The 14,656-nt window shown below is 37.8% G+C and overlaps 1 protein-coding gene across 1 annotated transcript in view; it reads left to right on the top strand.

Moving 5' to 3' along the window:
* LOC110380834 (huntingtin) overlaps positions 1-14,656 on the top strand; it is a 32,050-nt gene that overhangs the window by 8,641 nt on the left and 8,753 nt on the right. Inside the window, exons 15-35 of the mRNA XM_064040055.1 lie at positions 363-618; positions 1,054-1,228; positions 1,455-1,706; positions 2,118-2,293; positions 2,559-3,089; positions 3,418-3,578; positions 3,918-4,011; positions 4,095-4,194; positions 4,659-4,753; positions 5,116-5,361; positions 5,602-5,977; positions 6,299-6,485; positions 6,909-7,053; positions 7,512-7,694; positions 9,258-9,376; positions 9,693-9,824; positions 10,221-10,373; positions 10,853-11,897; positions 12,511-12,707; positions 13,092-13,238; positions 13,719-13,913. Of these exons, the coding sequence (XP_063896125.1) occupies positions 363-618; positions 1,054-1,228; positions 1,455-1,706; positions 2,118-2,293; positions 2,559-3,089; positions 3,418-3,578; positions 3,918-4,011; positions 4,095-4,194; positions 4,659-4,753; positions 5,116-5,361; positions 5,602-5,977; positions 6,299-6,485; positions 6,909-7,053; positions 7,512-7,694; positions 9,258-9,376; positions 9,693-9,824; positions 10,221-10,373; positions 10,853-11,897; positions 12,511-12,707; positions 13,092-13,238; positions 13,719-13,913 (4,965 nt within the window). The remainder of the gene's footprint in view (positions 1-362; positions 619-1,053; positions 1,229-1,454; positions 1,707-2,117; positions 2,294-2,558; positions 3,090-3,417; positions 3,579-3,917; positions 4,012-4,094; positions 4,195-4,658; positions 4,754-5,115; positions 5,362-5,601; positions 5,978-6,298; positions 6,486-6,908; positions 7,054-7,511; positions 7,695-9,257; positions 9,377-9,692; positions 9,825-10,220; positions 10,374-10,852; positions 11,898-12,510; positions 12,708-13,091; positions 13,239-13,718; positions 13,914-14,656) is intronic.

Below are 14,656 nucleotides of genomic sequence, written 5' to 3'. Positions count from 1 at the left end.
TAAATATTAGATTGAAAGAAATACATTTTCCTCTATGGTTGGAAATGTGCTAATCATCATCCTCCGAGCCTTTTCCCAATCATGTTGGGGTCGGCTTGGAAATGTGCTAATGCGATAAAAAAAAAAATCACCTTTAAGTCCGTGGAATAGAGTTGTATATTGAATGTTTTTGCTGAAATGCCGTTTATACTAGCTTAAAACTAGCCAAGTTTATACTAGCTGCAATTCGTTTATGCTGAAATGTTAGTTGGACAACTGAAAAACAAAATCATTTATTGTTTTAAGTATCTCGTCCAGAGTTTTCAAAATGTACCAGATTTTTTCAAAAATCAAAATCCTCATAAATTGATATTTCTCCACAGCGTCATACCAACGATAAACCCCCCAAAACACGATACCCCCACTTCAATAATCTCCCAGCTCGCCAAAGAACGTTCGAGACAGTTCACTTTCGACCACGACGGTTTAGCTCTGGACCTCGTCAGAGATATATACTTCTATAGCGATTTACCCACGCAGTTGAAAGGTGGGGAAATATTGAAAGACAGTGCCAGTTTGAGGATGGTTGTGGGTAATTTAGTGGGGAAATTGGTTGCTGCGAGGTGTAAATATTTTTCGGTGAGTCCATTTTAAGTGTAAGCTTGATATATTCATACAATTTTGACTGTCTGTATTTGTTTACTATTTACTTTATGTCTGATATGTAAACTGTGGGACACACTGTCGCCAGTCTGTGTGTTTCTTCGTATCTCCCGATCTGACTTATTTAAACACTTATTACTGTGTACATAAATAGTCAAATAAATAAATGAATTCACTAATTTATTCAAAGAAAATAATATAACCGGCTAGGTTTCTTGCAATAACTGATAAAAAATATGATTTAGGAATTTTACAAAAAAGTTACGAGCTTTTAAAAATCAGGTTAAGTGTTTTTTTAGTTTTCACAATAAAAACGAAATATTAAAAATATTTTTTATTTAATTTACTTTATAGACAGTGGAAATATTAGCCATTATTAATTATTCAATAATTATTTTCCTTTTCTTCTAGCAAGGTCTTCTCGAAGCCCTACAATCGATCTGCAAGAGATGGTCGCCATGGAAACACATGGAGGCCTACTCTGAACAAGGGCTGTTGAGCTACTGTCTCGATAGCTTGGACTATTGTAACGGGACTGTCATGGCGAGGACTATACTTATGGAGTTGTGTTCTTTGTTGTATCCAGGTAAGACAGTAGCTAAAAACTAGGATGATAATTTTAGGATTAAAAAATATAAGTTCTATGTTAGGTTAGGTTAGGTTAGGTTAGGTATCAATGGTTGAGATTACCTTCGTTGTTTATATGATGTTTTATAAATCTTAAATTTTTTGTATATTTTTGCAAACATACATAATCTGGTCACTCTTTTCCATGTATCATAGAGTGACATATAATATTTAATTCTTTCCAGTTGAAATCCACAACATAATGCGCCACAAAACAACAAACCGGGACATTTTCGAGCGAGACACACAGAATACCAAAGAAAGATGGCAACACCTAGACTCTGAAAGGGTTGCCAGCCTAGCAGAAAAATTCTTACAAGTCACGCTGAAAATGTTAAATGTGTTGGTGCATTTGATAGAGGAAGTTAATCCTAATACGCATTTGAATAAAGGTGGTATTGCTTTACCTGGGAGTCCGGTTAGGAGGAAAACTGTAGGTAAGTACATATTATCACATATTATCACATATTTGATCCTAGATAGTTATGCTGTTTCTTTGAACCCTATAGCTTACCCTACAGCTTACCCTATAGCTTACTCTATAGCTTTATACCTCGTTTGCCTATGTAGCCTCGATAAATGGGCTAACTAAAATCAAAAGATTGTTAATATCAGACCAGCATAGTTCTTAAAATTTGTCTTGATTAGAATGACATATGTTTTTACTTATACTAAACAAACAATACTTAGAGATACAGATAGATTTTTATTTTTAAGTTCAGTTTTTACCTGTAAACCTGTAAAGCTGTGTTTAAAGGTGTAAAGAACACCTTCATATACTGCAAAAAGTGTGGAGAAAAACTTGCTCTTTATTTCCCTAATATAATTATATCCTCATTTGTTTTCAGATTCCATGCCCCGCCGAGGCAGTAACCCTCCCGAAGTGGACGAAAAAGGTTCTTTACGCAAAAAGACTTTGCCGCCCGCTTCCAGTCTAAAAGCTAATTTTGTCGGTCACTTCTTCAACGAACCCTTTTATATGAAGTTCTACGAGACATTGAGAGCTACTTATTCTAATCATAAGGTATGACTTTATATATTTTTTTGGTTTTTATTAATTTATTTAATCCACATAAACTTCACTTGATTTGAGTATCGCTGCTTTTTTGTGGGAAATAAAATTACACACATTTTTAATTGAACTGAATTTAACATCAAAATCAAGAATCTTAAAAAATATATTTCATCAAAAAATCTAAAAATCAAACAGAATTTGTATAAATACCTTCAAAATTACCAAAAATTTCAGAGATCACAAAATAGGGTTTATTTTCTATTTATTTTCACAGATAAATCTGGACCCAAAAAGCAGTATATTCCACACATTCCTATCAACAGTACTAAACTCCTTAGCCATACAACTAGAACTGGCCACCGAAAAAGAAATAGGCAACGTTACCGAAGAGGTTCTATTCTACCTCAAAGTTATCATGCCTCTATGTCCAGATATCACCGTTTACTGCATCACACAATTACTAAAATGTCTTTTCGGCACAAATATGGTGAACCAATACTCAGATTTTATGAGTATTTTAGACAAAACTGAAGTTGAGAACAAACCAAGTTTCTACCAAGATGTGATGATGGTGAATGTTCTAAGTACATTGAAAGAAGAATCTAGAAGGAGTAGTGTATGTTCTAATGCTAGTCAGAAGTTGTCTTTAGATAGTAAGAATCCTAGGATGGTGGCTGAAAGGCAGTTACTGATGACGATGGAAAATTTTGCTAAGAATAAGTCTGATAGGAAATGGAGTACAAATAAAAAGGAATTGGAGAGGTATATTCGGTTATTTGAACCGGTTGTTATACAGGCTTTGAAGGTAAGAATTTTTTGCAATTTATTTTAACACAACATTTTACCCTTCACTTCGTCCTTAGCCAAATTTTGAACAAAACACTTCATCCCATTCGCGAGACGTCAAATGGCTAACTTTAGAGTAGCAAAGTTATTTGAATTTCTTATTTCTAAGATAGGAGAAAATCGTTTTATTTAAATACATAGGTACGCTTGAATTTTATGTGATTAAGTGTGCCATATAAAATTCCGCCGTGCTCCTCTAGATTTGAGCTAGGCCTTACTTTAACAAAAACCTTTTTCAGTGCCTTGCCTTTTGCATTTTTAACTTTATATTTTGTACGCGCTTTCAGAGTTACACAATGCAAAACGACATCCCCCTACAATGCCAAGTGCTGAACCTGCTGAATCAGTTGCTGACATTACGCGTCAACTACTGCATGCTGGACAGCGATCAGATCTTCATAGGCTTCCTCATGAAGCAGCTCGACTTGGTGGAACAGCATGAGATACCGTGAGTATGACATATAAATATTAGCTTTTGTCAACGGTGTTCAAAAGAAAATTACTTCGCGTACACTGATGAAATGTAAACGATATGCTGTTCTGATGTGTTAACTATATCACTTCTAAGTTTCACTAAAATCCGTTTGCGCTTGATGAAGTAACAAATACACGTGCATACACACTTGCATAGATACACACACATATAAACACCCACATGTATGTGCCTATTTATATACATTCCTAAACCTTCGCTTTTAAAATATTTGCGTGATTAATAACTTCTGTGTTCAACAAGTTATATACTTCGGCAAAGTTTATGGTATTTCATATTCGCGTTTTGTTTCAGTGATTGCTGTGACTTAGTAAATAGTATACTAATGTTTTTGGTGCAATTGTCTTCTTCGAAACATCACACGAAACAAATTATAGAAATACCAAAGGTAATTTAAAACGCCATTTTGCTATAAGAAGTTTTTCTTTATATTGGACCATATTTAAATTAAAAATATATATTTTCTTGCAGCTTATACAACTTTGTGACGGTTTGATGGCCTCTGGTGCTCATTTGGAATGCATAGCAGGATTGGAACCAGTTGCTGTGAAAGTCTTTAGCAATATGGGAGGTAAGCATTCATGACAATTAGCGAGACGTATCAAAGATTAAAACAAAAGTAAATCCGAACTTGAACTTTAATATTTAAATGCAATTATAATGTAAGCACATATGTCTAGATTCTAAGAAATAATGTTGTATTGTACTGTGAACTTTGAAAAATGAATAAATGATTTGATTTGAATATATGTCGTTCGAATGTTTTCTGAAAAATTTGTTGTCGAATTGCAAGTATGTTAGCGACAAAAAAAAAAAACTTACATAGTATAAAAAGTTTAATACCGAAACATTGACATATATGTATTAATATTATTTTAAAATACAACTGTTTCGTAAGCTATGTATTTTTTTTATCAACTCCTATAGTTCCTCTTTTCTTAGAGGACTGGCCCTTAATCTTATAATGGCTGTGGAAAAAAGGCCATAAAATATGAACTTACGGAGTTTCTCCATTTTTATCGACCTTATTTTCAGGCACTAGTGTACTAGGGCGAGCTCAACAGCAAGAAGCTCAAGCAACAAGAGAGGTGCTATTCTATATGTTGCAGAAAACTATGCACCAACACAAGGTTTGTACTGAATTGAGCCTTCACTGTCGATCAATTTTGACTCTTATTGTATTAAATTTTGGTTGAGTTTATGCTGGCATCTTACTGATGTCTCACCTATATAAATATCAATGAAAGGGACACATTACCAAATACGGGACTACTATATCAGAATTTTAATATTAGCCATTAGCCATTATCCAAAGAAGCATTTGAGAAAAGATAAGCAATTTTATTATAGAGAGCATAAATTCTAAATTCGTTTGTAAAATCAGACAGTCAGCAACACTTTACCCTATCAGAGATTTCGATCACATTATTGAATAATAATACTATTTTTTTAAACTAACGAACAATTATAATTTATCCTTCTCTCTCCCCAGGTCTTAGAACTAGTATCCTGCGTCCTATCTCTCTCCCAAGAACACCCAGAGAGTTACTATCGCTGGTCAGAGCTGGCCAGCGACACATTACTCAATCTCCTCACTCAGAGATCTATAGAGTTGGACTGTCAGAGAGCTATTGGGTCTCTAGAGAGGCTCTTAGATACGGTGTATAAAGATGTGCTGTTAGAACAAAGTCGAGTGGAGATATTGTTGAAGATTCTGTTTAAGGCGCCTCCGGATCAAGTGAGTTTAATCCAATCATTTATTTTTGAATGAAAATAGGTACAAAACAAGATTTTATTTTGGGAGTTAATCTAACTCCGAACCTCTGTAATATGTGTATTTATATTTTTTTAAATATGTATTTGTATACAATATACGTATTTTGTAAAATATATACCCAAAAAATAAATGTATTTGTATTTTTTTTTTTACTTTAACCATTTTTATCAACCCTGAATTATCTATTTCCTTTTATTTCAGGCAACAACACCCCTAAAACTAAAACTCCGCTACCTCTCAATAATAATGGTGCTTCTAAGAAAAATACTCGTCCTAATACCAGAAAGCGAAATTCTTCTTACAATCAACTACTTAAAATCAACGTGCATATCTCCACTGTCCATCTTTTTCAACGTCAAAACTGACGTGGATCCGTTAAACGTTCAAAATGTGAACGAGAATTGTGCGAATTTGTCGCCCGACGTTATTCTCGTCCGGTTTTTGTTTAAAACCTTGACGTATGCGATAATGGAGATGGATAATTGTTATGAGTGTGTGGAGACGGAACAGAATCAGCTGTTGTATGCTGTTTGTGTTAATATTATCGTGCAAGTGAAGCATATGCTGCATTTGACGGGTAAGTTTGATATGCATATTCTTGGATTATTATGGTGTTAATTGGTTAAGTCAGTAAGAATGAATGAATCTGAATTATGGCTAAGCGCAACTTTTTAAACTATGAATGACCAGCTCCAAAATGACACTTTCATTACATTGCAGTCTTTATGACAGGCTCAATTTTTCTTTCATAACAGTGCTATATTCCATTCTGTTGCAAAACTAATAATTTGGTTTTAAAATTACACCACATCTACCACGTTTATATTACAAAGTCAATTTTGCGGGTTAAAGTTACGGGACCTATAGCTCTGAAAGTCACAAAAAACTTTTCTTCCAGACGGCTGCCTCTTCCCTCTAACAGCAAAAACGGCCCAAACTCTTCTTCACAACGAACAAAGCGGTCTAAACACCGGCCTCTACAGTCCCGAAGAGAACATTCCACTAGATGTGCTCAACGTGGTCTGCTTGAAGTCCGCGCACAGGATACCGCTGCTTACTGTGCACTGGTCACATTTGCTTATCAGGTCAGTTGAGACGCTGCAAAAATATCGAAAAGATCTATCCTCAGTTTGGACAAAAAATACTTTCCGTATTCATATAAAAAAGTAGTCAATAACCAACACCAGGATCCTCCCTACTACCATACCAAATTTCATCCCATTCGGATCAGCCGTTTTACCTAAGAGAACAACACAATGATTTAGTGCCACTAAGTACCTACTACCTTTCATTTATGTATCATCCTGTCCCTATCCTAATTTTATTTGGAGTCGAGGCAGGATCTTGATCCTTTTTTATCTGCTGTCTTATGGTGTGTGACATTAAATATGTATTCAAGAATTCTCCACGAGACCATCTTTTGGGAAACGTCCAAGTGTATGAGTATAAGAGCATCGAAAGCCCTAAATAAAATAAAACCATTACCATAAATTTCATTTTTGTTTCAGACTAAACTTCCTCTCCCACAAATATTGGCAGAAGCTAATAGGATTCGCTCGCAACCTCCCTCTGAGCGCTGACTGCGGTGACACTCAGTTGTTACGCGTCGACGTGCTTCAGATAGCCTGCGTTATGGCTTACTGCGAGTATTTTGTGAGTTTTTTATATATATAGCTTTAGGTAAATAACTTTGCAGGTCTCAAGGTGGTGAGGGTAACTAGTGACTGTGCAACTGTCAAAAAATACCTAAGTAGGTATATAAACTACTTGGTAAATAATAAAATATTAGGTAAATAGTCGATTTAAATTAATTAAATAAAATGTTAACTTCAGAGTAGCCGTAGCCGCCTTCAGGTGCTGTTTTGTTCGGCCATTTTGACTATTGTGAAGTCTACTAGTAGCCAAACTTGGAGATGAAAGTTACAATATGTACAAAGTTTTTTAAATACCCAATAACATGAAAATAACTCTTATGAATTTAATCTAAAGGATATGTTTTATTAATCTCGACTTAGCGCACGAGGTTGAATTATCATAAATATAAATATCCATTGTTATAATAAATTGCGCCTTGTTGAACTTACTAACACCCCAATTTATTCCCGTTTCAGGTAGAGAACGGTCTAACAGATGCAGTGCACCTAACCTGGTTACTAGTTAACCGCGTACATATACTAGTCAGTCAGTACCGCGAGGATATTGTGCAGACTCTCATAGCGAAGGTGCAACAAATGCCGGGTGCATCCGGGCTGTTGCTGCAAGCTATTGCTGCTAGGTGCCAGGGGTGTTTGAAAGTGAGTATTTTATTGCCTGATATTTACTGAAAAAAGAGAGAAAATATAGTACATGTACTAGTCAGTCAGTATCGAGAGGATATTGTGCAGACTCTCATAGGGAAGGTGCAACAAATGCCGGGTGCATCCGGGCTGTTGCTTCAAGCTATTGCGGCTAGGTGCCAGGGGTGCTTGAAAGTGAGTATTTCTTTGCCTGATTTTTACTGATAAAAGAGGGTGTCGACAAATGGAGAGTAATCAAGCCGAAGTAAAAAAAAAATGCTACTACGTAAAAAACAGGCAAGTAGGTTAAAGTTCACAACAACCAAAAAAAAAAACACTTTTATCATTGATATAAATAAGTCTTTTTTCGTATTTTACGAATGGAATGGAATTTAGTGAATCGCGTACATATACTAGTCAGTCAGTACCGGGAAGATATTGTGCAGACTCTCATAGGGAAGGTGCAACAAATGCCGGGTGCATCCGGGCTGTTGCTGCAAGCTATTGCGGCTAGGTGCCAGGGGTGTTTGAAAGTGAGTATTTTATTGCCTAATATTTACTGAAAAAAGAGGGTACCGAAAAATAGAGGGTCATCAAGATAAAGTAAAAAAATAAAAAGCTATATAAAAAAACGGCGAGGTTAAAATTCGTGACAACCAAAATTGAAAAAACTCTTTAATTATTGTAATAAATAAGTCTTTTTTTCGTATTTTACGAATGGAATGCAAGTCAGTAAATCGGGTACATATACTAGTCAGTCAGTACCGCGAGGATATTGTGCAGACTCTCATAGGGAAGGTGCAACAAATGCCGGGTGCATCCGGGCTGTTGCTGCAAGCTATTGCGGCTAGGTGCCAGGGGTGTTTGAAAGTGAGTATTTTTTTGCCTGATATTTGCTGAAAAAAGAGGCCGACCCCAATATAGTTGGGAAAAAGGCTCGGAGGATGATGATGATTGCCGAAAAATAGAGTGTCATCAAGCCAAAGTCTTTGCTACGTAAAAAAGACTGCAAATAGGTTAGAATTCGCAACAACCAAAATTAAAAAAAAAAAACTTATCATTGATATAAATAAGTCTTTTTTCGTATTTTACTAATGGAATATAATTAAGTTAATCGCGTACATATACTAGTCAGTCAGTACCGCGAGGATATCGTGCAGACTCTCATAGGCAAGGTGCAACAAATGCCGGGTGCATCCGGGTTGTTGCTGCAAGCTATTGCGGCTAGGTGCCAAGGGTGTTTGAAAGTGAGTATTTATTTAAATAAGTTAAAAATCTAGGGGAAGGGTTAAAATATATTGTTCGAGAGAATGTGTGGTTTAATTAAATACTCTCTGTATTTCGTAGCGATTATGAGAATTCAAATAACTTGGTTTAAAATATAGGAGAGGAGCATAGGAGAAGAACTGCAAGTTAAATTCAAAGATTCGACCCCCATTGTTTTTTATTGATATTTTTTTAAGAAATAAAAAACCTGAGATGTCATGTTATAATCTTTTTATGTCCCAAAAAGCACACTATGAGCACACATTATTCAAAGAACGTATGTTTCACAATAATTAGCTATGTATTTTGTTTCAGGATGAATTTGCGCTGAATACATACAAGATTCTGTCGCTATGTCACGAGAGTCAATCGGGACCGCTAGTCTTTCTTATTTGTCGAATCATTGGTAAATTGGAACCGGCTATCGCAGCTAGGTAAGTTTTTTTGTGGAATCTTTACTATAATTCGTCAACGTCCAAATGGTCCGATTCTAAAATTGATACGGGACATGGGTTACGGGTATAGCGGAAAAATAGCATCATTTAGCGGTGACAAACACTTCAACTTATCGTATTACTCGCACACTTCTTAGGCATAATATAACAGACTGAAGTTGTTCAAACTCTGGTTGGAAAATATGAAGGCGTGTATGTACTTCTACTATTGTGCAATCACTCTACGAGCTTGGACTTGAACTGTTTTAATCTTACATAGATTCCACTTCATAATTAAGTTTACAAATATTTCCAGATTCGCCAAATTAGCCATAGAAAGATGTAGGATAGTGAAAGAGTTGCCAGTCGACAAGATAAATGTACAGCTATCGAAGGAGGATGTACAAGTTGCTCTGGAATTATTGCAGAGGGATAAAGTCCATACACGGTGAGTTATTTTAACGTATCGATATCGATTAAAATATCAGTAAAATATAGGCACCTACGTGCGAAGTTATAAATAGGGTCAAAAACCATTGTTGGCTCTATTTATAACTTGGAAAGAGTTACCAGGTCAATTTTTTATCAAAAGAAACCTGTCAGTGTAGCATTGCTTTTAAATCAGGCAACTTATCTGGCGAGGAACATGTAAAAAAAATATTGTTACAAGACGACCGGTATTTTTTATTGAATTCAATTTGAGAGCAATTGTGGCTTAATATTTTTATATTCGGTTAGTAGTTATGGAAATAAAGATAATTTTGTCAAATAAGATGTAAATATTGCCTAACAATGTGTGAAACGCTGATGTGATAGTAAATAATAACCTTTTATTTATCAACAGATATTCAGCATTAGTAGTGGAATTGAACACATTAGCGTCTTCCGTGTTCGACTTATCGCCGCTAGACTTGTCGCAAGACAGGGCTATCAACCCGCAGTACATTGTGACTACCAACATCGATTCAAATTGGTTGCTCAACCAGGTTAAGAGCAGGTAATTATTGTATTATTTTTTGTGGCTACATCTAGGTCTAGCCGGCTAAACCTACCTAGTTTTAATCGAAGATAAGAGGATACATCTACAGCCTAGCTTTTGCCGGCTAAACTTAGTTTTAGCAGCACTTTAAGTTTAGCCGCAATGATACATAATTTTACTTCTGAAGTAACTACAATGGTTTTGGCCCCGGCGGCTGTTCTCATATAAGGAGATCAGCCAACTGAGCAGGACAAACTTGTATTAAGTGCACAAACATTTTTGCGCAGACACAGGTGCACTCTCTATTCCTTCACTTTCATAGTCCGATGGGACGGAAATCCGACATGGCTGGAGAGAGATCACTCGGAGAAGTGATTTTTGAACCTCTTCATTTCAGTTTCAATCTTCAATAGCATATTTCAATAAGTAAATGCAATATAATAAATTTTCCAAGTTTTTCCAAGTATTTCTAATATGTATATTTTGTTTATAAACAGATGCTGCCAAGCTGATTGCTCAACACCAAAAGGGTTAAAACAAACAGAGTTAGCTTATTTCCTTTCAAACTTACCCAAAGAAGATCTAACTACTGTAATGGCGTGTCCAGAATTCGACAGAAAAATACTAAACCCCGCCTTTAGGATAGCATGCGATAACTACTTGAGAGAATTCCTAAACATCCTCTCTGTACACGAAACAAAAGAGTATGAGAAAGAGAGTGCAAGAGAACAGAGAGAGATGAAAATGAGAGAGGAGATGACGTCATCTATCGATAGTAATAAACTAAACGTTGTAAACACACTTCATGTCTTCAAGAAAAGTGATAATAAGGAGTCCAAATCACAATTCTTTATACCTATCACAGATAATGAAAACTTAAAAGAAAACTTCGGTAACCTACAAATATCTGAAGAAGATTTAGAAATCGATCCGCCAGAGTTGCCAGCTTTGTACACAGTTGGTATTGCCACTTTAGAAAAATCATTATCAGACATTATTAGACTATTTCCAAAACAAATTCGACCTTTGAGTCAGTCTGAAAATTTCAGTTTAAACGTCGAACAAACTATCGATAGATACACACGACGCTGTCACCAAGTGTTTCAAGATAAATTATTTTACCAAGAATTTTCCATACTACAAACTATGATGACAGGATTTTTATCAGCACTAGACAGAATAATATCATTTATCGATGACGCCGACTGTGATTTAATCGATAAATGTATCGAGAACATATTACCTGCATCACTAGCTAAGAACATGGCGATATTTTCCGTAATATCTTTGCAATATTTATCATTTTTGATTAAAAATAAGAAGATAGTTGAAACTCCAGTGCATGCTGACGTGTCATTTAGAGTGACGGCGTCAGTACCTGATAATATCGTAGTTGACAATGTCATAAGTGTGACGATTGACAATGTCGCGCAAGCGTTGAGTTTCAAAGAGATTTGGAGCGAATTGAATACCGATTCTAATGTTAATAGAACGCAGTCTGCTATTAGTTGCTTGTATGCGATTGTCAAGTATTTGGTTAAGGTAAGTTTCGTTTAAGATTATGTATTATATCTTTGATACTTCTGCTTTAGATGAAAGCAAGAAAGTAACCCTACTTTCTTGCACAATCAATTTTCTTTTCTTCTTCTTGAATGGGTGACCATCTTTGTCATAACGAGTTAATCTTACTATGGGTTATCGGATTACACGGAAAACAGGATTGAGGAGGTCAGATAGGCAGTCGTTCTATGTAAAAAACCGATGTTCAGTTGCATCTTGCGAAGGGTTCGTTCAAACAGACCGGCTCGGAGAGCATCGGCGCGCATTTTTCTTTTCACACAGACCGGAACCGATCGGCTGCGCGAGCATTAAATAGCATGCAAACGGAGTCAAACGTCAAGTAAAAGTACGCGATCGGAGCCGGTCGGCTCCACTTATTATTCCACACCGAGCGCCTTCGAGCATTCTTAGTGACAAAAGCAGTGCACATCCAAAAATAAACCTTACTACAAATTCTAAGTACTCGATTTTCAACGTGTTAAGAATTTGCTCTTCTCTCCGAGCCGGTCTGTCTGAAGGGTCCCTAAACTGAAGGTAAGGACTCCAACATAGAAAAAGTTAGGCAGATGGTTTCACTGCAATATATTTTTTTCAGGACACAAGACCACTAACACCAAAGAACTTTATGCAACCTCAAGATTCTGGTCCTAAACCCGACATGATCATCACTGGTGATAAACTGATAACTCTGCTAGAGTATTGGGAGAATAACTTCTATTCTAAGAGCTCTGGGGAGTTCTTAGAGAAGTGCTATAGAGAACCCATTGAGAGCTTGCTGGTTTCTCTGGCAAGGTAAGTTTGTAGTTTGATTTCATTCATTTGTGATGTTTCGGCGAAAATGTATGCAAATTCTATCTTTATTTCAACGGAATAAAGCACCGTTTGGTTTAGTATTATGGCTATAAAGCATAGTCAAGTATTCCGAATGTACTTAAATATTTTTTTCCCAATAAGATTTTCGAAACGTAGAATTTTGAACAATAGCAAACGAAAGAATAGTTTGAAATAAAATGCTACATAATTGACTTCATCTGCTTTTATGAAGCTCAGTTAAGTCAGAAGATAAAGACAAATATGAACCATCGCATGAAAAATTGGACTCATCAATTCAAAAATATCAGTTGAATTGAGAAACTTCTTTTTGGAAAGTCGGTTAAAATTTTTACCTTATTCCAGACTAGACATAGTAAGCAACATAGCCCTAATACCGCCGATAGCATGGTCTTCAGTGGACGTGGTATCGAAGAAGGATCAACTGCAGAAGATAGATCTGCCTCTACAAGCGTTGCAGGATATGGACGTTTTGGAGGCGTTTCTTTTCAGGTCTGTTATTTCTTGTTGTAGTACTTTATTTGGTTATAGGTGAACCCCGATTTAATGCAATGAAGATTATCTAAGAGGCATAATTTGGTACTGGTGATTGACAAATAGTTTGCACATAAATACGTGTAGTAGATAGACTAAATGGTTAAGAAGACCCTGCCTCGAGATTTCTTTATTTATATGTCAAAATTATTGTATCTGAGTATTTTTGATAGATTTTCGGCAGCCAAAAGAGACATCTCATGATCACGACCACTCTGTCAAGAGTGTCCGATTAAGAAGAAGAATTCTTGGGAAATGATTAAAATATAACTCGCGGGAATATATACACGGGACGACGAGCGGGGACGGTTTGTACATTGTACATAATTTGTACAATGTTATACATTGTAGTTAATGTTATACACTGTGAAAGTTAAGGCTGTATTCAAGCCAAATTGCAAGCCTACATTATTACAAAACTTAACCACACATCCACAGGGTAAACTTAATAGGCTGGTCATCAAAGAAACAGTTTGAGGAGATGTGGGTCGGTCTACTCGGAGCTCTACAAGGGAACGGCACACACTGGGCGGTGCGCGGCATCACGCAGCTGCTGCTGAGCGCCGCGCCTGCTGCGCTGAGGGGCGAAGCCCTGCGACACGTGCCCAGGCATCGGAGGCTGTGTAGTGACGGGTGAGTGGGGGACAGTCTACTAGCAGCTCTACAAGGGAGCGGCATCACGCAGCTGCTGCTGAGCGCCGCGCCTGCTGCGCTGAGGGGCGAAGCCCTGCGACACGTGCCCAGGCATCGGAGGCTGTGTAGTGACGGGTGAGTGGGGGACAGTCTACTAGCAGCTCTACAAGGGAGCGGCATCACGCAGCTGCTGCTGAGCGCCGCGCCTGCTGCGCTGAGGGCGAAGCCCTGCGACACGTGCCCAGGCATCGGAGGCTGTGTAGTGACGGGTGAGTGGGGACAGTCTACTAGCAGCTCTACAAGGGCGGCATCACGCAGCTGCTGCTGAGCGCCGCGCCTGCTGCGCTGAGGGGCGAAGCCCTGCGACACGTGCCCAGGCATCGGAGGCTGTGTAGTGACGGGTGAGTGGGGGACAGTCTACTAGCAGCTCTACAAGGGGCGGCATCACGCAGCTGCTGCTGAGCGCCGCGCCTGCTGCGCTGAGGGCGAAGCCCTGCGACACGTGCCCAGGCATCGGAGGCTGTGTAGTGACGGGTGAGTGGGGGACAGTCTACTAGCAGCTCTACAAGGGAGCGGCATCACGCAGCTGCTGCTGAGCGCCGCGCCTGCTGCGCTGAGGGGCGAAGCCCTGCGACACGTGCCCAGGCATCGGAGGCTGTGTAGTGACGGGTGAGTGGGGGACAGTCTACTAGCAGCTCTACAAGGGAGCGGCATCACGCAGCTGCTGCTGAGCGCCGCGCCTG

Source organism: Helicoverpa armigera, chromosome 21, assembly GCF_030705265.1.
Source record: "Helicoverpa armigera isolate CAAS_96S chromosome 21, ASM3070526v1, whole genome shotgun sequence".
NCBI classification, from domain to species: domain Eukaryota; kingdom Metazoa; phylum Arthropoda; class Insecta; order Lepidoptera; family Noctuidae; genus Helicoverpa; species Helicoverpa armigera.
This window is presented reverse-complemented; position numbering and strand designations above follow the sequence as displayed.